Here is a 27332-nt window from a genome sequence, read left to right on the forward strand (position 1 = left end):
TAATAATAATAATAATAATAATAATAATAGAGGTAAAAAAATAATAATTGAATTTAACATCAAGAATTGAAAATTTTCAAGTAAACAAGTAATTGCACAAACTGTAAAATTGTTTCATATAGTGCTAAGATGAGTATTGAGAAAGTTAACATAATGCCACCTATAGTCAAGATTTGTCATCTCGGTACCAGACCCCATTCCAGTACTATCCTATTACAATATCAGTACACGGTACAGTACAGTAAGGTTTGGAATACCTAATGATGGTATGGCATGGTACCATATACCAGTTCAATACCAGTATGGTACAGTATGCCTGATAGGGTACAATATTAACCGATATGGGAAATCTTGCATATAGGTTTAAAAGGTAGCAAAATATATCACATGAAGCTCAAATCATTATCATGCCCTATCTAAGGTTTTTTGACACCATGAAATAGTTGTTTTATTTAAATGAACTCATTTTGTTAAATTTATGAAACCTTACCATATCAGTATTATATTTCACTGGTAGGATTTGGGTCTTGTTCATGCAAATTCGAACCCAAATTCATTAGGAGATAAAAGTCTCCAACCCCAAACACAAATCCCAGTCCAAGTCCATAAATGGGTCCTCTCTAGACATTGTTCATTTGCAGTATACTTAATTACCATGGCACCTGCTACCTAACAGCTTTTACAAGAGAACAGTATTGAGCTGAACATATTTACAGCACTAAAGTAAAAAAAAACAGTAGATCAAAAGAGCAGACCATGTGCTTCATCAACCAAACACTTGAAGTCCTCAGGAGTGCCAAATCTACTGCTTACAGCAAAGAAATTAGTGACCTGCATTTATTAAACACGATATATTACAGAGGATACTAGCAAGGGGAAAAAAATGGAGTTCCCTGTTGACATGAGAATGCAATTAAACCTCTGTATCACTGACCTGACAACACTAATAATAGCATGCTCCAAGAATGAAAGAAACAAAACATATAATGATATTGTTGTATCTTTCTCGAACAAAAAGAAAAACAAAACAAAACAGGAAAAGGGGATCATGCTACATAATAACATGAAATACAAGAACAAATTAAGTATTAAGTAAATTAACAAATTCGTTCAAGGGAAGATCCTTCTAGTCATGACTCCTCCCTAAACCAAAGTGAATTCTGCTTTTAAACAAAAACAAGATAAGCACATACATAAGCAAAAAATATATGATCTTACTTTTATCAACTTAATTTAGAAATATTTGTGCTACCATAATTGGAATGCATGACAGATAATCATAAACTTAGTCATTCACAATAGCATTAGCTAATATGCATGTCATATTTTCAGAAAATCAGTAACTAATTTTTAAGATGGGAATATCATAACGCATGACATTTTGATCCAAGCAACATTCAGATTTCATAATTGAATAACATTTAAGAGATACTAAAGCCATTTCTAAAACTTGTAAAAATATGCTGACAAAATCCTCTGTCCCAGCAAAACGTAGGAGTGGAGGAATCAGTTTAAAGTATATTGATCAACAATAAAATGGGAGTTACAGATGAGAAGGAAACATACAGATTTACCTTCAAACCAGAGAGAAATCACACACAAAATGACCAACATACTACCTCATCAAAAGAAAGAGTAACTAAGACCAGTAACAGTGATATGGAGAAAAGGCAAAAGACAGAAGCACAGACCTACAACAGAAAAACAACCAGAAAATAAACCATAGACCCTCTGCTGAACAATGCCAGATTACACTACACAGTCTCAGCTCTAAAGAACCCTGTGAAACTACAATTTCAAAGAGCTCTTGTCAGTAAAAGAAATTTCTTCCTTTTAAACACCCATAGCTAGAGTTTTCTCAAAACAGAATGAGGGTGCATAGATGTCCATCCTGATGAATTATTTACACATTATCAACCAGTAGGCAACAACAGCAGTGTTACCTAGACACTTGGCACAGATGCCAACTTTTTTAAGTGCCCAGGTGTCCCAAGTGTTTGACCCTTAACCTCCAAAAACTCCAACATGCGGACATGTCAATACAATATAATTTATACAGATCAGAAATATAACTATTTTAAAAAATATGCCGATGACAAGCATAAAGTAGCACTTTAAGTGTGAAGTTCTCATGACATGATAACATTAAAGAAAAAGAAAAAATAGACATCAATATGGATGCTTCACTATACTAAGTCTCAGCATTTTGAACTAACATTATCCAGTAGTAATATAATTGGAAACTGAAGTGTCTTCAATTGAAATAGTGTTTTTGACAGGACACTCCAAAAAAAAAGTGCCAAGTTTCGACACTTCAAGCATATATAAGCAGGAAACTCCATTTTTGGAGAGTCATGAGCTGCCAAATTGTCAATGCCATGCCATGTGTCCATGTAACACAGCCTCCATACCTCTTTCTTTCTTCAAAGATCAAGATACTTATACATAGGGAAAATAAAGTCACTATATATTTATAGAAGTTACAAACAATGTCAGCAGCATTGGCATTTTCAAGGATGAGAGAAGATACATGTTGCAAATCATGTTTTTTTATTCTGATATTCATAAAGATTGTCAATTCAGTCTAATCAACGTCTGGATGCATCATGTGAATCAAATACAACAACAAAATCCAATAACAAAACTGACATTCCACATCCACTAGTTTAGAACCTTAGATAGACTAAGGTTAAATGAATTGGTAAGACCAATGTCTTCCTCTCCTTTCACTCTTGGCGTATTTTTTTTTTTTAAAAATCTAACATATTGGCCTTTGATTTTGAGTTGACCCAAATTACTGAACATTTACAATGAAACTACAAAGATCCTCAAGGTCTCAACATTAAAAACAGCTTTATATAACATCAAACTTTCAAAGATTGAGAATGAATAGCAATGCACAACAATCTTAATCTGATATAACTGAAATGCGACAAACTCCTCACTTTGTAACCAACAGAGGAATAATCTTTATGCTCGATGACCCCAATTAACTGAATGGCATTATATCCTGCATTCTTCACATGTGGAAGAACCTGCGGAAAGAAAATGTCAGAAGAAAATAAAATTCAAATATAATGAAAATATTTTAACATTTCTAGGTGCAACCTTGGAAGTAAATTCTTTGAAGGAAGATATTTTTGGCTCTGATCCACTTATTCCAACATGACATTCATATATACGAAGTGACTTTGGAACTTTTGGACGCTTGTTCTTCCACTTATAAATGTCTTCTGGAGGAGGTTCCCAGTATACTGCATAAGACTTCTTTCCATCTGCATCTTTTTAAAAAAAAAAAAAAAAATCAACTTTACAAAAACAAGCATAAGAACGTTTAACATTCTCCCACTCTAAGATTCCTAAATCAATTTTATGCTTGTTCTTCCGCTTATAAATATCTTTTGGAGGAGGTTCCAATGCATGCATGCATACATACATCCATGCATGCAAGAAATTTTATTGTAAACAAGACGAGAAAATGAATTGATTACAAATTTACAATTATCTTGGCAAGGCATACGAAGGCAGGAAATGGTGAGCCAAGAGTGCACTGGTCAGCAAGAGAGGCTTAAGAAGCCATTGGCACATGTCCATCATGATTATTGGAGTAAAGAAGCATGTAAAGGTACAGAAACTAATGTATTTGGCAGCATTAAGGATCAACTCAATGCCCATTCATAAGGATGCGTGACGCAATAAATACTTCATGCTTGGGAGTACATCTCCTAATGTATGCTATTTAAAAATTATGTAGTCGTAGTTGATTAAACTGATGCATGAGTTATTGTTTTTTTTTTTTTAAAAAAGAATCAAAGATTGATGGAAAACTTTGGAGGCAAGGGAAGTGCTCTATATTAAGTTATTCAAATATGAATCAGATGCAAAAAGAAGAAGAAGAAGAAGAAGAAGAAGAAGAAGAATGGAGGTACTAATCGTAACCGATGGATGAAGTCTCCTAGCTGTATTATTTGTCTTTGCCATTTACCATATACAATGGGTAGCGAAAGTAGAAGATACCATCTTTGATGGATCTTAAGAATGCTGGATGGGTGGAAATATCTTGTAGTATTGTTGATACACACATGCTTGGGAGACAAGGGAAAATTATATGAGATGAAACCTGGCCAATCATGTTGTATATATATAAGTGTAGGATAACACGTACATGTGCAAGGGATGAGCTTCAAATATAAGGATGCTAAGGTGGATATTTAGTAATACTAGGAACTAGGAAGGATTGAAAAAAAAGAAATTAAAAGGAAAGATGTTGCTCCAATAGAGAATAATGTTTTATAATGCATATGAAGATGGTTTGATCATGTATAATGGGGATTGAGAGAGGCCCTTGTAACGATGAGGTGCTACAAATATTCATGAAAGGGCCAAATACAAGTAGGTATTGGATTACTGGATGAAGGTGGCACTGAAGGATCTTAAGAGTTAAGAGGCATAATCTGAAAAATAAATGGTAAGGAGGGGCCCTAAAATCAGGCTATGAGTAGCTAGAGAGTCTGAAGTATTTTGGATGCTTTTGTATGATACTAATTTGTCGAAAAGAGACAAGGTAATATCATGAAAAACTAATTCAGAAGTGTATATAAGGGTAGTATGATTGTAATTTTGTTTCTCGTTTTTACCTTCATTGCTCTGAAGTATATTTCCCTCCCACTTCTTTGTTTTTTTTTTTCTTTTGGAAAAATGATCATCTATACTACGCTAAAAAGCATGAGTTAGAACCTTAAATGCTATCATCTTTGTCCTTGGTGGATCTCAATAGTTTCATCCCCACTCAATCACAATGATAAGATCTAACCTGTTTGGTGCCAATAAGATTAGATCCTATATGCATATACATACATATGCATATGTGTATGTACATATGTATGCAAATCATATTTTACATACAATGCACAGTGAAAGAAAAGGGGAAAAGACAGATAGAGGGGGGCAGGAGAAGGAGAGAGAGGGGTTGTATAGGATCTAATCTTATTAGAACCAAACAGGTTAGATCTTATCATTCTGATTGAGTGGGGATGAAACTATTAAGATCCACCAAGGACCAAGATGACAGTGTTTAAGGTTCTAACTCATGCTTTTCTGTATAGTATAGATGATCATTTTTCCAAAAAAAAAAAAAAGAAGTGGGAGGGAAATATACTTTAGAGCAATGAAGGCAAAACAGAGAAAAACAAAATTACAATCATACTACCCTATATACACTTCTGAATTAGTTTTTCGTGATATTATCTGATCTTTTTTTGACAAATTATATCATAAAAAAAGCATCCAAAATACTTCAGACTCTCCAGCTACTCATAGCCTGGTTTTAGGGTCCTCCTTTCCATTTATTTTTCAGATCAAGCCTCTTAAGATCCTTCCATGCCAGTAATCAAATACCTACCTCTATTTGGCCCTTTCACTAATATTTGTATCACCTTATCATTACAAGGGCCTCTCTCAGTCCCCATTATATATGATCAAACCATCTCGATATACATTATAAAATATTATTCTCCATTGGAGCAACATCTTTCCTCTTTATTTCTTTTTTTCAATAGTTCCTAGTTCCCGATATTACTAAATATCCACCTTAGCATCCTTATATTTGAAATGCTCATCCCTTGCACATGTACGTATTATCCTACACTTATATATATACAACATGACGGGCCAAGTTTCATCTCATATAATTTTTCCTTGTCTCCCAAGCATGTGTCTATCAACAATGCTACAAGACATTTCCACCCATCCAGCATTCTTAAGAACCATCGAAAAAAGTATCATCCACTTCTGCTACCCATTCTATATGCTAAATGGCAAAGACATATAATACAAGAGACTTCATCCATCAGTTACAATCAGTACCTCCATTCTTCTTTTTTGTTTTTTCCACATCTAATTCATATTTAAATAGCTTAATCTAGAGCACCTCCCTTGCCTCCAAAATTTTCCATCAATCTTTGGTCCTTTTTTTTAAAAAAAAAAACAATAACTCAAGCATCAGTTTAATCAACTAAGACTACATAATCTTCAAACAGCATACACTAGGAGATGTACTCCCAAGTATGAAGTATTTATTGTGTGACAACATCCTTATGAATGGGCTTTGAGTTGATCCTTAATGCTGCTAGATACACTAGTTTCTGCACCTTTACATGCTTCTTTACTCTGATAATCATGATGCACATGTGCCAATAGCTTCTTATGCCTCTCTTGCTTACCAATGCACCCTTGGTTCCCTATCTCCAACCTTCGTATGCCTTGCCAAGATACTTGTAAATTTGTAATAAATTCATTTTCCATTCTTGTTTGCAATAAAATTTGTTGCATGTCAAACTTTTCACTCAATAATCAGATTAAGGTAACTTGCCGTCGTCCTTTTTTCCGTTGGTCATGTCTACAAAGGGGAAATTCAAATCAAACTCAATCTGAAATTGTGCTCTTAAAACTGTTCTCTGCAGCCATGGTATCACAGGGCCACATCGATTTTTATGATGCTTGCTTTCTAAGTCAATATTTTAAATTAGCATTAGATTCCATTTCCACCTTTTGATATCTCGATCAGCTTTTTGTTTTCTCCCACTTCGCATTTTATGCCACTGAAGTGTACAGCCTATACTTGTTAGAATGAAGTGAGATCAACATCCTTTCTAAATTAGAGGCATGTTGATATGATTCCTGTTAATTAGCCTGAATTTCTTCCACCTGACCTTGTAAACTTTATTAGCTTGTAAGCTAAAATATTGGACGTCAGACTCATTTCTCCGAATTACCTCTGAGCTTTCCATCTAAATGGCCTAATTAAGCTCAACACTTTTAAGATTATAAACATGAAAAGTTATCCTAGTTCATAACAGCATGCGCTACATGCTAATTCTTCAGAATTTTCAAGTTAAAAAATTTTGAGAGGGAAGACAAGTTTAGATATAATTCCCTACGATCATATGCAGAGTACAAGCATGACTTCAAGTGATATCAACAGCCTTTATCACGTGCCTAAAATAACTAACATCAAGACTTTAATCCAAGGAAGGCGGAACTGGAACTGGAACTGGAACTGGAACCGGGACCTGTGCTGGCCAGTCGGCGGTATGAGTCGGTATGAGTCCGAACCAAACCGACGGAAACCAATACAAAAGAGAAGAAGCGAACCGGGGAGAGGGAAAAGAGAGAGAGAGAGATAGAGGGGGAAAAGAAAGAAAAGGAGGGAAAGGAAGCCACCAAAGGGCCTTTGGCTAGCCGTTGTGGCTGCTGGATGGTGCAATCAATGTCTGCAGCACCACAGGCGTGAAAGAAAGGCAATCGTCCCTATTTCCTGAATTTTTTTTAAAAAAAATCTAGATTACGGTGAAGCCAACAATGGATTTGCCGGCTTCACTATTTTTAACTTTTTAAAACAAAAATTCTCTAACAATAAAGCCAGCAAATCCAGTGAAGCTGATAAACCCATTGCTCGCTTCACTATTCATCAGTATTTTTAAAAAAACGTGATGAGGGAATAGGGACGATCGCTCCTATTCCATGGCCATGGCTCCGCCCATGTATTTTTTGCTGTCTAGTGGCCACGACGGCTATCCGACGCCCTCCGACAGCCCCTCCATCGGCTGTATGATCCTTCGGTATTATTGCTCCCCCTCCTCTCATTCGTTTAAACGTCCTATAGGGCAACACCGAGCTGCGGAGGCCTCCGCGGCCCTCCGACGGCATCATCCCATCTTTCCCTCCTCTTCTCTCTCTCTCCCTTCCTCTCTTTCCCTCTCTATCATCCGGTGTTTCAATTTATCTGTCCGAACCATCCCAGTTTGCCACCAGTACGGCTTAGAACGCCTTGAACCGTTCGATTTGAGATAGTTCGGCAAACCTAATTTAATCACTATTAACCATTAAAGAATGGTCAAATATCATTTATATGAATAATGTGCATCTTTTTTAGTGACCTTCGTGACTGATTATCCATACAACATGTTCCGCAACTTCCAGTTAGACCATAGCAATGATTCCAATTCTGGTAATTATGGACATGCTGACCACCAGCCAGCACAATATGTGTCTTGGGATACTGATGCAAATCTAGATTCATGCCTCAAAGAAAATATTAAAAAAAATTAAACATAAAAAGGGCCCTTTATAATTAAAAGTTAAAAAAAAAAAATTGATGGTTGCTATGGCAACCTAGTGTTGGTGACACTATTGACCCAGCAAGGGCCAGCACTCAAAACCTTGATCCATAGAACTGAATAGTTTGTTGATCATGTTTCAAGGTGTACCAATTCAAAGGGACAACTATTAAATCAGTTGCATTAAGCATAAAATCATTGTCACTTCATAGATTAGAAATATATGGTTTTTCTAGTCTAAACAGACAACAACTTGCTTAATGTTGGGATGACTATAATGCATCCTTTAAAGAAAAACTTGTAAACTTGTTAAAACTTCACCCTTCGATTTGCATCTAAATTCTAAACATTGAGAAGAGCGAAAAGGAGCACAAATTTACCAATTATGATGCAATTCTTAAAGCCCAAAACACTATCATACCACTGCTGGCATGTGGCACATATTAGCACAAAAAGATCAAAAAAATCCATTAATTGATGGTCCGAGAAACATAATCATCTTGTGGAGTGATGGACACACACAAATATACACACAGAGAGAACCCTTACATTGGAAAAAGAGGTACAATGCACAGTTTTGTAACTTCACCACGTGTTTCTTGATGGCATGCTTGCAAAGTGCTAAGATTGGAACTCGAAGAACATGCAGAAAACTTATTGTAATTCTTATCCAACAAGAATACAAATAAAAATATCATTATTTTTCTACTAGAAAAGAATTAGAAGATGAGTTATCAGAACAAATAAAGAAGATGCAATTGACAAGAAAGATCGATCCCCCAAAACATACAATTAGGAATCCAAGTTAGCTTAGGTGCAGTAATTGAACGATTCTCCGGTGAACAAGATCATTGAAATAGATTTATTTAATCTTTGCACATGGTCAGTGAGCCAATTCAATGACAAGTAATGAATTTGATCCCCCAGTGATAAGGCCTTCTCTATCTACAAATAACATGTTATATCTCCAAAACTTTGTAGGAAATATGAGGTCCTTATGTCTGGCATATCCACCTGACTTTACGTGTCTCAACACAAGACCTTTTCTTTTTTTGAAGAGACCAAGTAAAAGAGGCTCCTCGATTTAAAAAGAAGAAGATAGTTTTTCCCTGACAATGGTTATTTGATGCCATATGCATCATCTTGAAAAAGAATACCAAATGACATTCTCATCCCACAAAAGGGAAGTCAGTAAAAAATTCAAGAGAAGTAGCATCAAGAATGAGAAATTAAACATAATATTCATAATACTACATAATGGCCAAGAGAGCATACCTGGAAGAACATATGTTGCCCAAGCAGGAACCCGTTCCAAAGCCCCATCAGGAGTATTGAAATAAACCCTGTACCGACTTCCATGAGAAATAGCAGGCATATACTTTTTTAACCATGCTTTTCTTCCTTTCCTCATTTCTATCCAGTATGCAAGAGGAGGTTTCTTTGCTCGAAATTCCTCCTGCGTTACTGGATCACTTATAACACTGCACATATCAAACTTCCTTCCATCATCAATGACCTCATAGTTTGGTAAGTTGTTGGCAGAATCATTTTTCTGGGTTTCTTTCCATTGCTTGTATCGTGTTTCAGCATCAGGTATTTCACCTAGTTCTTCTTCTGATTCGGGACCATTGGGACCAAACATCTGTTCATATAACTTAGCAACCATCTCTAAACGTGACTTCAGAGGCCAGATCTCTCCAGGTTCCCAATATTCATCATTTATTCTTTTAAGTAGTTCCTCAACATTAATGCCATTGTCACCTTTGTCATAGTCATCCACATAATTGTACTCTTGAAAATAATACTCTTCTGGTTCTTCACCATCCCTAAGCTTATCCTCAAGAATGATAAACCAATAGCCAAAATCATCAAGCCCCAAGTGTCCTTCTCTCGCACTATTTTCTGTCGGCGACCAGTCATTAAAGTCACCAAGAAGTGCACAATACCGAGCACCTATGAAGCAATATTTATGAAGTAATTAGATATAACATGATATAATAGATGACAAAATTTAAAATTGTCAGTTGACCTTTATATAGAAATCCAGAAGTCCCCAACCATGGTAAGTAAAAAGGATCCATGTTCCCAACACTAGCAGATTTTTCAGCATTGAAAGAACAGTAAGAGTTGATCGTACAACTGAATGTGTTCTATCTAAAGATTAGGAGAAGAGCAGGCCAGCATCTAGGTCTGCCGCCAACATGCACTGGTACCATAGGAATTCAAATTTTTGCAGTAATGATCTGTAATCTTCACTCTATGATCAACAATCACACTAAATAAACAAACAAGGTCGCATTCATCAGATGTCAATGTAGTGAAGGAGAGTTCCAAACAACAAAAGCCCAAGATAACAAGTCCTCTTGTTCTGCAAACATAGATTCCAGAATCTTCAAAATAAATCATGTTGCCTCCAACATTGGGATTGACATCGTGCTTGGTCAAGCAAAGTGCACAATTTCTTGTCCACTAAGAAAGTACAACAATCTACACTGCTGTTGGTTTCAATTAGTCTGATAATGTTCTACTATGTTGTCATATTATATGACACTATTCAAGCACTGGAATACTGGAGACAGTACTATATTCACATAGAAAGCATGTAAATCTTTAAACACAAGGTGTGGTGTTATTGAGTCCTCCAATATACAACAAGTCATGTCATACTTCCAGGAGTAAACATTGCCACTCAGACATAAGCAAGGACTTTGCTCATAAATGCCTTAAGCAAACAATACAACCTATTTGTCATCTCAGCGAAATTGGATTTGCGGTTAATATATGTACCATGACATCTTAAAGTTAGGAATTAACTTTCACCATCTCTTCAGATTTCTTAACCCTCTTCTCCCTACACAATATGGTAACAGGCCCATCCACCTGGGAAAGCAAGAAATCAAGCATCCAATAGGGCATATTACCCTTTCTATGCACCATTGTTTCTTTCTCCCCCTTCAACTAGGGTTCATATATGTCCATATGCAACATTTTTCAATCTTATTGATGCCCTCTCCCTCCCCCCCCACCCAAAAAAAAGGAACCCCTTTGTGATAAGTATCTGCTTCTCTTTCACCTCTTTTTTCCTTTTGTCCATTCCCTCCTAGAGGTGCTAGTGGACCGAGAAGACCTGCATGTGATACACTAAAGTTGATAGAGTCCCAACCCATAATGAGAATTGGACCCATTAACTAGGAAATGCTAAACCAGACAACTATTTCTAGTACAGATCTAGAAGAGTTGGACATGATCAGCAGCAAAACCTGATAAAAGTTAGTTCCAAATATGTCTGGCTATAGATCTTAAAGTGGCCAGAACCCAACCCACTGGGTGAATTGATTAAATTTGGTCCAAACAAGAACTTGCACCTGACTTACTGACTCATAGTATTATCTCCTAATATTTTCCTGCATATTTTTGTTTCTATTCCCTCTTTGTGCAGTCAACAATCAAGAAGACAATGCTTAAACCATGGTTTACCTTCCCAGTCCGAACCAGCCGATACGGCCCGTACCGAACCGAACCGGCAGGTAACAGATTCGGTTCGCCCTCTTTTTTCAAAAAATCAAGCAAACCGCACCGAACCGCTTGGTTCGGTATAGTTCACTGCCGAACCACTCAAAACCGAGCGGTTTTGCTCGATTCTGCTCGATTCGGCTCGGTTCACATGCGAACCGAACCGTACTGACATCAACATGGGGGGGGGGGAGTGGGGGTGGGGGGCCCGGAGGGGGTGGTTCTTGTCTACCTTTGTGGGATTGCGCTATCAATAATTTGATAGCCTCAACCTGAGAGCCGAGAAGCCCGAGAGTTTGCTCTCAGCTTCTCAGACTTCGACGACAGGTGCGAACGAAGCCCAAAAAAAATTGAGGAAAAATTCCACAACTCTTTTGATAGAGCGACAAATTTCAACTGGAAGTAAGGTCATCCTTCATTTTATCACTAAATATTTTATTTTTCATCTTTTTGCGGCCAACAACCACTAAAAAGTAGAAAAATAAGAAAAAATTATACCAAAATTTGTGATTTTGGTATGATTTCATTATATGTTGTAGATCATTAGACGATCTACATGATGACATTAAAATCATTAATTTTTATTAATTATTTTTTTAAATATATATTTTTAAAAAAATTATTAAAAAATTAAATTCAAAAAATTATAAAATCAAAAAATTATTAAACTGTCATATTTTGTTAAACTTGCAGAAATGAGTAAGAAGAAAGAGTCAAAGTGTGACATTAGCTAAGAGCATGGTAAGATGCTCTCAGCTCGGTACCATTGGAGATGCAAATGGTGAGGCACAGAGTTCAAGGAAGGAGATGTGACTAGGTTGAAGATGCATTTGGCTGGTGGTTATCGGGATGTGGCCATGCATCGGAAATGTCCATAGGAGGTTCGATAGCTTATGAAGAAGCACCTCGCTGATCAGAAAGCAGCGAAGGAAAGGGCAGAGGAGAAGAGGGCAAAAGTAGACTGTCAAGCTGGAGAGCCACCTTTCTATCATTCTAGAGAGTCAGAGGAGGTCTATGCTCCATATAACCAGGAGACAGAGATTGAGGCTGCCATTCAAATAAGTCTAGATGATCAGTACAGGCTGGAGGAGATAGCCAGATATAGAGAGCAATTTGGACCGTCATTCTATAAATCGGGATCTGACTCTGCGACCGCTAGAGGACTCTGAGTTCAGGAGAACCATCTCTGTTAGGGAGCCAGTCAGTAGAGGCAGGAGGGGTATTTCATCAATACTGGGGGTTTTTCGCAGTAGGAGAAAGTCCGACAGAGATATTCCAATAGGAGCCGCTATTCATGATTTGAATCTACATGCTTTTTCTAACAAGAATTTAAAATATTAGAGGATTGACACTATGCTGAAGAAGGATAAGAAGAAAGATATGTGATGAGCTATTGGATCATGATTTTATTTTAGCCACATTCCAGCAAATGCAGCAGACAATACTTACTATCGGTCTGCCATTTCAGCCATACAAGCTGCCGGCCCCAATGTAGATCTCCCAGCATCCAGGGATATCTATGGTCAACTTCTTAACACTGCCGGCCCCAATGTAGATCTCCCAGCATCCAGGGATATCTATGGTCAACTTCTTAACAGTAATAAAGAAGATTTGGAGAGATGGATCTCTTCTTACAAGAGTAAATGGCCCATATACGGACTGACGATGATGTGTAATGGTTGGATCGATCCTACTAGATGGAGTATCATAAATTTTTTGAAATATTGTAATGAAAAAATATTTTTTCACGAATCAATTGATGCTTCAGATAGGGTGCACGACGCCGCATACGTTCTTAGATTGATGGAGGAGGTGATTGATTCAGTTGGAGAGCAGAATATCGTACAGGTCATCACAGATAATGGACCGCAATATAAGACTGCTAAGGAATTACTGATGAAGTGGCGATCACATATTTACTGGACATCATGTGCTGCATATTACATTGACCTCATGTTGATGGATATTGAGAAGCTTCGTAAAGTGCAGTAGGCAGTAGATATAGCCCAGTCTATTACTAAATTTATCTACAATCATACATGGATGCAGTCATTGATGTGAAAATATACTGGGAGAGAGATCTTGAGATCGAGTGTTACACGGTTTGCTACAGAATACATAGCACTTGATATCCTTCTGCAGAAGAAAGCAGCCTTACGTCAAATATTTGTCAGTGCCGAGTGACATGATAGCAGATATCCGAGGGCCAGCACTGAGAAAAGTCATGTGAAGAATTTGATGATCAGTCAATCATTTTGACGAGCTGATAAGATGGTAAAAATTATCAAACCATTATATGAGATGCTTCGCAGCGTCGATAGCGAGAGATACCCCCAGATAGGTTTTTTGTATCACATGATGGAGAAGATAAAGAAATAGATCAATAAGATAGATCCCAAACATACTTAAGAATACATCAACATCATTGAGCGCCGCTGGCACTATCAGATGGATAGGAATTTGCATCTAGCCAGTAAGCATGAATTCAAGAATCATCTGAAATTTTTTTTCTTATACTAGTATAAGTTTATTTAATCATTTGTGAAATTTATTTTCAACTTACTATTTGAATCCGAGGTTCCAATACAGCATATCCAAGATAGATATGGATAATGAGCTTCTCACTACTCTCCGTAATATTATATATAAGATGGTGTTCGATCCCGAAATTGCATCTATATGTCTGTAAGAGGTACGTTAGGTCAATTAAAATATGACCATTTAACATAATAATATATTTGTCACTAAAATAAATATATTTTTTATAGACGAAACAGTTTAGAGAGGGGACAGATAGCTTTAGAATCTCATCAGCTATCGTAAGCAAAAAGAAGATGAATCCAAGTAAATTACAAATCAACAGTAAGGACTTTGTTGACATTACGTGCCTACTAATATCATAAAATCTAATATATAATTTTGTTTAATTTTCTGACAACTGAATGGTGGATTCATTTTGGACAGTCCGCACCAAATTTGAAAAGTATGGCCATCTGTATTCTTTTTCAGACGATCTCCTTTAGTAGGTGTGAACATAATTGATCAACTTTCGTCTTTATCCACAGCAAACAAAAAAATCGTCCGACACAGAAGCACCTCAACGATCTTATTTATGTGTACTATAATTTGATATTGAGGCTAATATGTATCCAGGATGAAGTATAGAGAAAGTATACGGATCCGATGATAGATGATTATGCCATTGATGATGAGAATCCGATGATTGGATGGCTTGCAGGCCAACAGCAGGAGCCAAAATCTGATCCCCTCCATGACCCACCAATATGGTAGCTAAAGAGATCAGGGTGGATCCAGGACAGTGGGCAGATAGAAATATTTCACATAGAGTTTCAGCAATCAGCCACAGCCTGAGGGATCACAGGAGAGTCATTCATCACGTGACTCCATGTCTGAGTCATCCAGCTAGGGGTTTGTGCGAGAAATACTGAGACAAGGCCGATCTGTGATATCCCAAAATCTTAAGGCACGTGCCTTAAAGCATAAACCAAAAAAAAGAGAAAAAATTATATGATTTTTTTAAAACATCAATAATACAAAAAAAAGAAAGAAAGAACCAGCAGGTGCGTTGCATATGCTGGACATATGTGGGAAGCTGGAAATTCAGTGGAAATTAAGGAATATGCAGAAGAACTCCTTCACCGATTGAGTCTAAAAACCACTCAAAAATCTAATTGAAATCGAATTGAAACTCTTCCCATAGAGATCTATTTAAGGACCTCAACCCTTTGATTCATCATCACCAGAAAATCACCAAAGATCGTTGTTCTTTCTCCCTAATTTCTTCTTAAAGTACCGATAGTTTGAACCTGATTTGGCCATCGAAAATCAGGCCAATGCTCTTCAAAATCATGTAAGAACCCATCAATCTTTAACTTGCCCTTTTCTCCTTCTTCTGGATTCCCTAAATCTCGGATTTTAGCTAATCTCTTGCCGAATTTCTTCTCAAAAATTGAAGCTACTGAATTCTTCTATTTTTCGTAAGCTTTTTTTGGTCTATTCGACGTCGTTGGGCCGCCGCCGGTCACCGGAGCCTGTGGTTGTCGTCGTCGGAAACCGCCCTTCCAGCTATGGGTGGCATTGGACGGGGAGGACCTCCCTTGCCTCGAGAACGAGGGGACAAAGAGTCCCTTGTTCTATTAAGAAAAGAGAGGATGCAAGTCCTCTGTTTCACTACGGAAGAAAAAAACAAGAAAAAGAAAAGAAAGAAAAAAAAAGAAAAGGAAAAAAAAAAAAAGAAGAGAGAGATTTTCTCTCTCTTCCCTCTCTCCCTTCTTTAAGCTTGAAATCCCCGCTTTCTCTATCTAGAAAATCTGATTTTCTCTCTCTACCAGTTTCTCTCTCTAAAAGTATCACCTTTTGGATTATGTCCCCTCTAAGATTTTTTTGGATTTTAGAAAGATCCTTTAGTCTTGATAGATCCTGATGAACGGATCTTAATCGTTGACTGTCAAATGGTTTACCGATTTCCATCTTGATTAGGCCGAGCATCATGAGATTTTATCATCCATTGTATCGTAACATTCTTTGTTGACTCTTGATTTGTAGTAAATCAATTTGATGTCCTAAATTAAACCGACTGGATGTCGGGTGCTACCATATAGCCATTCAGCCCCGTGAGGATTTAAGATTTTTATTTTGAAAATAATGATTAAAGTTTGATAAAAATAAGATTTTGGATTTAGATTTTGAAAGAGAAATTTTTGAAGTTGTGTGGATTCGTTAGAGTGCGAGGTAAGTAATAATCCACTTTCTCTAGATTTTTTATTTATATAATATTATTTTGAATATTGAACAAATTATTATGGATTTATATATGATTTATCAATATCATGAAAATATGTTTTGAATGAAAATTAATATTTTCTTATACTGTTGTCGTAACTGTTTATGGATCTGAAATCTTATATGCATATTCTGATTTGATTATGAAATAAGCATTATTCTATGAAAAGAGTTTTGATACGAATCGAATTTTGGACTTTCAGCCTCGCTGTGTTCTAAATCATGTCAATTGGGGTTAAGTATTGGCACTCTAAGCTCATGATTTTGTTTCCGACCCCGTTATAGGATAGAAGTGTGGTATTCTGACCCCGCCACAGGGTATAAATCTGGTATTCCGACCCCATCACAAGATATAAGTGTGATATTTTGACCTAGCCACAGGGTATAAGTGTGATCATAATGAAAGGCTCATGAGTTAAGTGAAATTGTTTTGAATCGGATTTTTTTGAAGACGATCAATTTCGAAATCAGATATATGATTATGTATATGAATGTTTAAAAGATACTGATACTATTGAATTCATATTTCGAACATGAATTTGATTATGTTTATGCACCGATTAATGATAAACTGTATTTTGACAATTGTAATTTATATTATCACATGAATTATCTAGTCGAGATAATCATTATTTACTGGGCTGTCTAACTCATTACTCTTATTTTATTATTTTTACAAATTCAGAGATCTAGCTTGACTCGAAGATTTGATAGGGGAGAACAAATTAGAGGAAGACTTTGACATTTTATTTAGATTAGGATTTATTGAGATTTGATTGCAAGATTATAAAATTTTATTTTGTAAGATATTTGATTTAGTTGTTTAAATTTAAAGTTGAATTATAATTATTTAAAATTTTATTCTGCTGTGATGCATTGATATCATGACGAGATGCCTTGCATGCTTGTGAGAAAGAGTTCTCCATAAATAAACGGTGATTGCCATGACTCTCGACTCACGATCTCGAGTCGGAGATGCGATAATTAATATGATATCAGAGCATAAGTAGACAAACTATGACACATAGAATCAGACATTAGTGGTGGATAGACACTAGAAACATTGAAATGATGACTTATATTAATTGTGACATAACTTAGAAACTTAGATTTGACATAAGTACATTGATATATTTAAATCAGAGTGCACAGCGAAAGCAAAATGATCTGAATTATTTTCAAATTGATCAAAACAGTCATTTGATTTGACAGATATTATGATGAAAAATTCGATTTAGAAATTAAAGGATGATATGATTTGACATAAAAGTAATTCTAAATTTTAGAAGACTTAAGCCAAAAAAATTTTGAGGATGAAATTTCTTTTTGGGGGGGATAATGTGATACCTCAAAATCTTAACGCATGGATCTTAAAGCATAAACCAGAAGAAAAAAAGAGAAGAAATTACATGCTTTTTTTAAAACATCAATAATACAAAAAAAAAAAAGAAAGAACCAGCACGTGCGTTGCACGTGCTGGACATATGTGGGAAGCTAGAAATTTAGTAGGAACTAAGGAATACGCGGAAGAACTCTTTCACCGATTGAGAGTCTAAAAACCACTCAAAAATCTAATTGAAATCGAATTGAAACTCTTCCCTTAGAGATCTATTTAAGGACCTCAACCCCTTGATTCATCAACACCAGAAAATCACCAAAGATCGTTGTTCTTTCTCCTTGATTTCTTCTCAAAGTATCGACAGTTTGAACTTGATTTGGCCATCGAAAATCAGACCAATGCTTTTCAAAATCAGGTAAGAACCCGTCAATCTTTGACTTGCCCTCTTTCCCTTCTTCTGGATTCCCTAAATCTCGGATTTCAGCTAATCTCTTGCTGGATTTCTTCTTAAAAATTGAAGCTACTGAATTCTCCTATTTTTCGTAAGTTTTTTTGGTCTATCCGACGCCGTTAGGCCACCGCCAGTCACCAAAGCCTATGGTTGTCGTCATCGTCGGGAACCACCCCTCTAGCTGTGGGCAGCGTTGGCCAGAGAGGAGGACCTCCTTTGCCTCGGGAACGAGGGGACAAAGAGTCCCTTGTTCCATTAAGAAAAGAGAGGACGCAAGTCCTCTATTTCACTGCAGAAGAAAAAAAAAAAGAAGAAAAAGGAAAAAGGGAAGAAAAGAAAAAAAAGAGAGATTTTCTCTCTCTTCCATCTCTCCCTTCTTTAAGCTTGAAATCCCCACTTTCTTTATCTAAAAAACCTGACTTTCTCTCTCCACTTTCTCTCTCTCTATCAGTTTCTCTCTCTAAAAGTGTCACCTTTTGGATTATGTCCTGGCTAAGATTTTTTTTGGATTTTAAAAAGATCCTTTGTCTTAATAGATCCTGATGAACGAATCTAAATCGTTGACTATCGGACGGTTTACTGATTTCCATCTTGATCGAGTCGAGCATCATAAGATTTCATCATCGATTGTATCGTAATATTCTTTGTTGACCCTTGATTTGTAGTGAATCGATTTGATGTCCTAGATTAGACCAACTGGATGTCGGGTGCTACCACATAGCTATCCAGTCCTGTAAGAATTTAGAATTTTTATTTTGAAAATAATGATTAAAGTTTGATAAAAATATGATTTTGGATTTAGGTTTGGAAAGAGAAATTTTTGAAGTTGTGTGGATTTGTTGGAGTGCGAGGTAAGTAATAATCCACCTTCTCTAGATTTTTCATTTATATAATATTATTTTGAATATTGAATAAATTGTTAAGGATTTATATATGATTTATCAATCTTATGAAAATATATTTTGAATGAAAATTAATATTTTCTTATCCTATTGTAACTATTTATTGATCCGAAATCTTATATACATATTCTAATTTGATTATGAAATAAGCATTATTCTCTAAAAAAAGTTTTGATACGAATCGGATTTTGGACTCTCAGTCTGGTTATGTTCCGAACTGCGCCAATTGGGGGTTAAGCCTTGGCATTCTGAGCTCATAATTTTGTTTTCAACCTCACCATAAGGTATAAGTGTGGTATTCTGGCCCCGCCACAGGATATAAGTGTGGTATTCCGATCCCACTACAGGATATAAGTGTGATATTCTGATCTAGCCACAAGGTATAAGTATGGTCATGGTGAAAGACTGATGAGTTAAGTGAAATTATTTTGAATCGAATTTTTTTGAATACGCTCGATTTCCAAATCAGATATATGATTATGTATCGGAATGTTTGAAAGATACTAATACTATTGAATTCACATTTTGAAAACAAATTTGATTATATTTATGCACTAATTAATGATAAACTGTATTTTGATAATTACAATTTATATTATCACATGAATTATCTAGTCGAGGTAATCATTACTTACTGGGCTATCTAGCTCATTACTCTTATTTTATTGTTTTTACAGATCTAGAGATCTAGCTTGATTCAAAGATTCAATATGGGAGAGCAAATTAGAGGAAGACTTTGACATTTTATTTTAGATTAGAATTTATTGAGATTTGATTGCAAGACTATGAAATTTTATTTTGTAAGACATTTGATTTAGTTGTTTAAATTTAAAGTTGAATTATAATTATTCAAAATCTTATTCCACTATGATGCATTGATATCGTGACGAGATGTCTTGCATGCTTGTAGGAAAGAGTTCTCCATACGTATGCGGCGGTTGCCATGACCTTCGACTCGCGATCTTGGATCGAGGGCATAATACAGTCACAGAGGGGCACCGAGGGAGCTCAAAAAGGCAAAAAAAAAGAAACAGCGGTTGCAGCATCTTCGAGAGTGCAGGAGTCAATTGACTCAGATTCAGAGACCAGCAATAGTGAGAGTGATGATAGCAGTCATGGATCTGATGATCAGGTAGGAACTGAAAGATACGAGACCACTATTCATGAGATACAGCCACAAGATGGTATTCGATTCACCAGTGAGTCCCAATTTATACATGCCACATAAAATAGGGACCACAGTGGTGACCTGATAGACCTCGTGAGGAGACGATCTCATATAGGCAACGGCCTCCCAGAGGTCGTCCAGCGCATGATACAACTGCAGATGACCTTGCACGTGGAGTAGAATCCATAGATATATCTGGATCATCCTCGTATTATGGATCCTATCACCCACAAATAGCTTATGATCCATATGGATATCGTATATCCGAGACATCAGCTTCCAGTGGCTACTATCCTATGCAGTCCGGAGTATCTTATGGATCGGATTTGGTTACTGACATATTTAGATGGATTCTTCTACAGCCATACTATCATCCCGAGGATACCTCTCAGAGTCAGAGTTTGAGCGAGAGATCTGATACGTCTTACAATTCAGAGAGAACATCTTATGAGATGAATATTCAGGATTATAGTGCTACTTGATTAGAGGGATGGACTGATGTTTCTCTGGAGTATGTAGATGATCCAGATATCTACGAGCGACACAGATACTCGATGAGATATTAGATCAGCAGAGATCTTGATATTAGCATATTATTCTTTATAATTTGCACTTTAGATATATTTAATGCATTGTGTTAGTCTTTTAGACTTATTTTTTTTATGATAGAATTATTATATGACATAAATAAATATTAATTTGGATATAAAGTAATTTAAAAAGTAATTAAATTTTTTTTTGAAATCAAATTCAACTGAAAAAATCAAAAAAAAAAGGCAACATACCGGTATCGAACCGGTACGCCATGGTGTACCCACACACGATATGGTACGGTATGCGGTACCATATCGTACAGCAGCAAAACTGGTACGGGGCTCGGTATCAGTTCTGGAAACCTTGGCTTAAACTTTAATCATCAGACCACATTTTGCCATTATCAATTTCCAGATTCTTCACATTGTTTTCAAAATTTCTTTGACCCATGGATGTCATCATTTGGGTATGTGCATATATTGACTCTTTTTCAAAATGTACTTTTATAGTCAATCCCTCAATCCAATGGCATATTCTTATAAACAACTTCATCCTCATAAATACTCCATATCCAGCAAACAAGTAAATATGTTCTGAAAGGCTCTGAATATTGTCGGTTTCAGTCAATTGTTTAGACCTTTAAATGTTAATTATAAAGTAATAGGGTGGATCTCAGGTACAACTTCTAACATGTATGACTCAAAAGCAAATTAATGATTACTAAAATGGTCAAGGAAAGAGGTGTCAATTAGAGAGCTTATTGCACAGACAATGACAACCAACACGTCCAAACTGGATTACTTGCTCTGTAAGAGATCAAAATGGTAAGTTACTGATATTTGAATAGAATGCTCATTCGCAACATATTTGCTAGCTCAGTAATGCCAAAAGTTAGTCAACTTGAATATAATGCACCATAATAACCTATCAGTACACATTTGTTATCTGTTTTCTCATGTTAAAGGTCAAGATAGAACCTTGTGCATACTGCAAATGACAACATGCACATACACAATTCAAATACATTCTATAAAAGATTATAACATGAACATGGCAAATGACAGCAAGTGCATAGGTGGCTTCATCTACATGCTCAACTCAAATATAGCCACATTCAATGGTCTGTTAATATTACACATCATATTTAGCTCTTTTTTTCCCTAGAACGAAGTATGTACTTGCAGATTTTCCAAGGTTTTAATGTACTAAAAAGGTAGCCATTAACCTGCATTGGATCGTTTCAGCCAAAGCCAACTGCTACATATTCATGTTAATCTGTACAATTTTGGGTTAGTTGAAACAAGCTCTGACATTGAACTTAATGCCTACAATTTTCAATCAAACTAAAACATATAAGAAAGATCCAAAGATCTTTAAGTTAATATAATATTTGGAATATAATTAATTTGGTGTTCTCAAGTAACTGTACCATGTGACGATGTTAAAGACTAGTTGCATTTTTACACATATGTTCCAGTAATGCATTTGCAACTCAAAGACATAATATGTAATTGGAATCAACTTAGTAGTTCACTAAGATTGAGTTTACCATGATTCAAAAACCACCAAAAGCAAGTTATCTTTGATGATCCAAGATTCTACTGAAGGAAAGACATATAGAAATACAATATGAACCGTCCCATCAATTACTTTACCATTATCAGGTAGCAGCTCTTCCTGAAACAGAACATATAAATTTAAAAAAAAAAGGGTCGGATTATGGTATCAAGTGTTATACTGAGGTACAGTCTCAATGGAGCATGTTTAGAAAACCAGCACCACATCTTGCAAGATAATTAAGAAGTTCCAATACACAACTAATCCATCTGTCAGACCAGATAGAAGAATTCGGAAGTTCACCAAGGCCAAAAAAAAAAAAAAGAAACGGGAAATCAGCATTACCTGGGGCCCACTCCATGTAATCCACCCGATGCTCCCTGTGCCGATGCATCCCTAATATCTCATAACTGTCCGAACCAACCAAGAACAAGCCACATTAGACCACACCTCCATAATTTTTAACACATTTGAATGAAACACGGTGAAAAACCGATAATTTCTTGCATTGGGGGAAAAAAAATCAAAAATCAAGACTCATCAGAAACCCACCCAGCAGATGCCTCCTTCAAATCAATAAAACGGGAAAACAACTCGAATTTCCGGTCCTTGTAGGCCTTATGCCTGAACACAAAGTCAAGACAAGGCTAAACCTTGCAAAACAAAACAAGAAAACAATCAAAGAAATAATAAGATTAGGTTCTTGTGGGTATAGTTCGGAAGAGAGTACCGCTCACGGAGGAACTGAGCGAACGCTCGGTCGGAGATGCCTTTCTTGGAGAGGAAGCCGACCGGGTCGGCGTTGGGCTCCGATTTGTTGGTTGGGGAGCGCCGAGGTGGCTTCTTCTGCTGTTGCTGCTGCTTCGGGGGCTGTTCCTGGGCTGAAGAGCTGCACTTCCACTTCCATTGCCGAGGGGATAAAGTTCCGGCGCTACTGCTCCCCGGGTTCCTGAGAGGAGATTGCCCAAAGAAGGGCGAGATCCGGTCTTTAGAAGGGAGGAGGAAGTGGGCCGATAGGAGAAGAGAGGAGGGCATGGTGGCGACTGGGACGGAAGTAGGCTAAAGAAGAGGAAGAAGAATGGAGAAGGCGATGGGGGAGGTCGGTTCTCGCTCCCCCTGCCGATTCTGAATTTTGTGGGTGGGTTCTGATGATAAGCCCGCCGCTTGGATATTTAAAGGGTCAAGTGCCGGAGGGCTTATAAGGTGGCCGACCGTCTCTTTTGTTAGCGTGCAAAAATCAGGCTAATGCCTAACGGGAAAAATTAGGTTATCACCCAACGAGCAGACGCAAAACTGCACGCGGATAAAAAGACGGACATGCAATAAGTCCGATCGCGACTCAGAGCAAATACCGCTCCTAAGTAGAAAACTTTGAAACTGTTGCAAGTCAATCCCTCAGTCGCCCGATCATCGAGATCGCACACCTACAAGAGAAGTCCTCACGAATCGAAGATACCTCCGACGGAGATCCTCTGACGGTCAAATCAGAAAGAGACTAGGCAACAGCGAAAAATCAGAGACCCAGCTCAAGAGGGCTAGGGAAAGCTTGGGAGCTGGAGGGAGCGTCAGAGAGCTTACCAAGCCTGTTGTCTTACCCTTTTTTTATAGTAGGACGTGATGTGGTCCCACCATTAATAGTGCAGACAATTGGGAAGTTGTCAAATCGTCATGGACTGTCAAATCGCCGTGGGTTGTCAGAACGAATCCATGTCCTCGACAGGACAATGCCCCAGGACGACTGCACAGCATGTCCTTGACAAGACAACAGCCCATAGCGGTCGTACAGCCCTTGGACGGGCTGACCGACTATACGTCGATATTCGGCTGTGGGGACATCGGATGATGATCTGGAGACAGCGTCGGTCGGTTTAATGCCTCGCTGAAGTCGGACATCGGCTACCACCCCCGACAGTGAGTCAGTGATCTAGGCTCTGCCGCTCGACTAGTCGGAAATAAAATAGGTCTGTCCGACCGACATACCTTCGGTCGGATAATGTCGGCAGCTACTGTCGGCAGTCGTCGGTCGGTGCGGTCGGTGAAGTCGGACGTTGGTCGGACAGATCCGAAGGTGAGTCGGCGTAAAAAGGATCGATCGATATATCCCAATAAGAACCAAATTTGGGAGTAGGTTCAAACAGGCGATTGCCTTGTCATATTTTGTTAGTATAGGATCAAGTAATTTGTTGGACACGTTTCTTAGCTTCACATACGAAATTTGGTGGAGACGAGATGCACGCTAGTGTTAAAACAACGCGTCAAAATGTGACAATACAACATATCAGAACTAATGAGATCAAGTGAAAGAAGAGAAAATGTGCTTTACAATATGACGTAATAAACAATCGAATTAAGAATATTGAAAAATGAGATCTGAAGCTAAAATTTTGATCCTTGTAGATGACCAGTAAGATAGTTCCGGTATGTGTTTTATGTTTTATTTTACTCTTTTTAAGACATCTATTGTCATGTACCAATATATATACATATATCTATTGTCCCTTAGGCAGAAAGTGATTCATGATCTATCAAATCCTTTTCCACAAATTTCTATGATGTTAGTTTAGGTCATCTTCTTCGGGCTATCTTGATGTTTTAAAACAAATTAAAAAATCGATTTTTTTTCCAAATCCATTTCTTTGATTGGTCAATTTCGTGCTATTTCTTGCATACCCCTTTTGATATTTTTATTGTTGGTACATCTACTTAAGACAAGATGCATTTAGAAAATGAAAATGGTAGTTCCCATTGGAAATCTAGATGTAGCATTTCCTTTCTTGGAGTGCCTACAGACACCAAGTAGGACTTTCTATGTTTTATGAGAGACATGGAACGTAGAATTTGGATATGAAAAATAAATCCAATGAATTGTGGAGTTATGTCTGGTGTTGGGATATACTGACCGACCCCTATATGCCGACTTATTTTCGAAACGGTCCGACCGACGCCCGACTCTACCCACCAGACGGACAGACGACTCCGACAATGACTGTCGATAATATCCGATTGAAGGTATGCCGGCCGAACAGACCAATACTATTTCCAACCGATCGAACGGTCGAACCCATATCACCGACTCACTGTCGGGGGTGGCAGCCGACGTCCGACTTTCACAAGGCACCATATCAGCCGACGGTGTTTTCGAGTCATCACCCGACATTCCGGCAGTCGAATACCGACATATAGTTGGCCAACCCGTCCAAATGCCGTACAACCACTATGGGCTGTTGTCATGTCAAGGACATACTGTGCGACCGTCCTGGGGCATTGTCCTGCTAAGGACATGGGTTAATTCTGATGACCTGACAACCCACGTCAATTTGACAGCCCCCAGCGATTTGACAACTCTCCGTTGTCTGCACCATTAATGACGGGACCATACCGCATTCTACTATAAAACGGAGTAAGACAACAGTTTTGGTAAGCTTTCTCAAGCTCTCTCAAACTTTCTCAAGCTGAGCCCCTAGTTCTTTCCACTGTTGCCTAATCTCCTCTCTGACTTGACCCTCAGAGGATCTCCGCCGGAGGTATCTTCGATCAGTGTGGACTTTCTTTGCAGGTGCCCGTTCCTGGTGATCAGACGACGAGAGGATTGGCTGCAATAGATTTTGGCGCGCCAGGTAGGGGGTGCAGCTCGTACTTCATAGAGCTTGAAAAACTTCTCGGGATGACAAAAATCAGGACTCAGCGATAGAGAACTATCGGATCAGTGAGGCGCTCTTCCCGTCGGGAAGAGGCCCCTCCTTTACCCTCCATAGCAGAACCCAGCTCTCCGCACCCGGTGGTGACCACGGAGGCACTGATCGCGACGATCGTACGGTAAATGATCGTTCTTGTTGGTGCGAAAATTCGTCTGCGCCAGAGAAGCTGGAGTCGGAGAAGCCGCGGTCGCCGTCGGGACCTGCAAGGGAAGTCTAAACCGGAGGTGGGGTTGCTCCGGCAAGACCCTCCGACGCTCAAGTCAGTTTTCTGCCTCAACAAGAATGGAGTGCCCGAATGGAGAATTTAGCAGAGTTTTGAGATAAAGAAAAGGAGCTTAAAGAATAACATATCTGGGTCTCCCTTTTATAGGCGGAGGAGGCAAAGGATTGATGGCGACATTTGTAACCGCCTGGTAGCGGGCTGCCCATGGTCAGGGGAATTGATTGCGAAAGATAGTGGGGTAAACCCGTGGCTATCGCCATAGCCTGCCACGTAGGGCCTGTTGTAGATAGTGGGGCGGCGTCCGTTGTCGCTAGTTGTCAACGAGTAGTGGGATCGTGCAGCACCTGCCACAGGGAGCGGAGCAGAATCGTGGCCATTGTACAGCCCGTCAGAGAGTAGTGGGTCCGTCGCAGGGGGTGGTGGAGCCGCACGGAATCTGCCACAGGAAGTGGAACAGGTCCATGGCTGTTATTGTTATCTGCCAAGGGACGCAGATCTGTTGATCAAGGCTCGGTAGTGGTCGGAGTTCGGCCTTTGCAGGAGTCCGGGAGGAGTCCCCCCTTTGGTTGAGGTCGCGGGTGGAGTCCGGTTCCAGTAGCCGATACTGAGGTCGGAGACTGAGGTCGGAGCTTGGCTCCCGTAGGAGTCCGGGTGGAACCCTCTCGGAGTCGAAGTTGCAGGTGGAACCTGGCTCCCGTAGGAGTCCGGACGGAGCCGCCCTGCTACTGATGGAGGAGTCTGGCTCCCATGGGAGTCCGGACGGAGCCGCCCTGCTACTGATGGAGGACCCGGCTCCCATAGGAGTCCGGGCGAAGCCGTTCTGCTGTCGATGGAGGAGTCCGGCTCCCGTAGGAGTCCGGGCGGAGCCGTTCTGCTGTCGATGGCGGAGCCCGACTCCCGTAGGAGTCCGGGCGGAGCCGTTCTGCTGTCGATGGAGGAGCCCGGCTCCCGTAGGAGTCCGGGCGGAGCCGTTCTGCTGTCGATGGAGGAGCCCGGCTCCCGTAGGAGTCCGGGCGGAGCCGTTCTG

At 38.5% G+C, this 27332-nt stretch overlaps 1 protein-coding gene across 3 annotated transcripts in view; it reads right to left on the reverse strand.

Annotated features, from left to right (window-relative positions):
* LOC105048541 (1,4-alpha-glucan-branching enzyme 3, chloroplastic/amyloplastic) overlaps positions 1–23546 on the reverse strand; it is a 50167-nt gene extending 26621 nt beyond the window's left edge. For 2 of the 3 annotated variants that reach the window (XM_010927873.4, XM_029265544.2), the window contains exons 1-7: positions 23115–23546; positions 22937–23008; positions 22730–22794; positions 9393–10070; positions 3109–3281; positions 2946–3035; positions 756–831 (exon numbers count right to left, since the gene is read on the reverse strand). In XM_010927873.4, coding sequence (XP_010926175.1) covers positions 756–831; positions 2946–3035; positions 3109–3281; positions 9393–10070; positions 22730–22794; positions 22937–23008; positions 23115–23419 — 1459 coding nt within the window. In that variant the 5' untranslated portion in view covers positions 23420–23546. The remainder of the gene's footprint in view (positions 1–755; positions 832–2945; positions 3036–3108; positions 3282–9392; positions 10071–22729; positions 22795–22936; positions 23009–23114) is intronic. The other variant, XM_010927874.4, reaches the window with a different exon arrangement.
* Between the last annotated feature and the right edge of the window lie 3786 nt (positions 23547–27332).

The sequence above is a fragment of the Elaeis guineensis genome, chromosome 7 (assembly GCF_000442705.2).
Source record: "Elaeis guineensis isolate ETL-2024a chromosome 7, EG11, whole genome shotgun sequence".
Lineage (NCBI taxonomy): Eukaryota > Viridiplantae > Streptophyta > Magnoliopsida > Arecales > Arecaceae > Elaeis > Elaeis guineensis.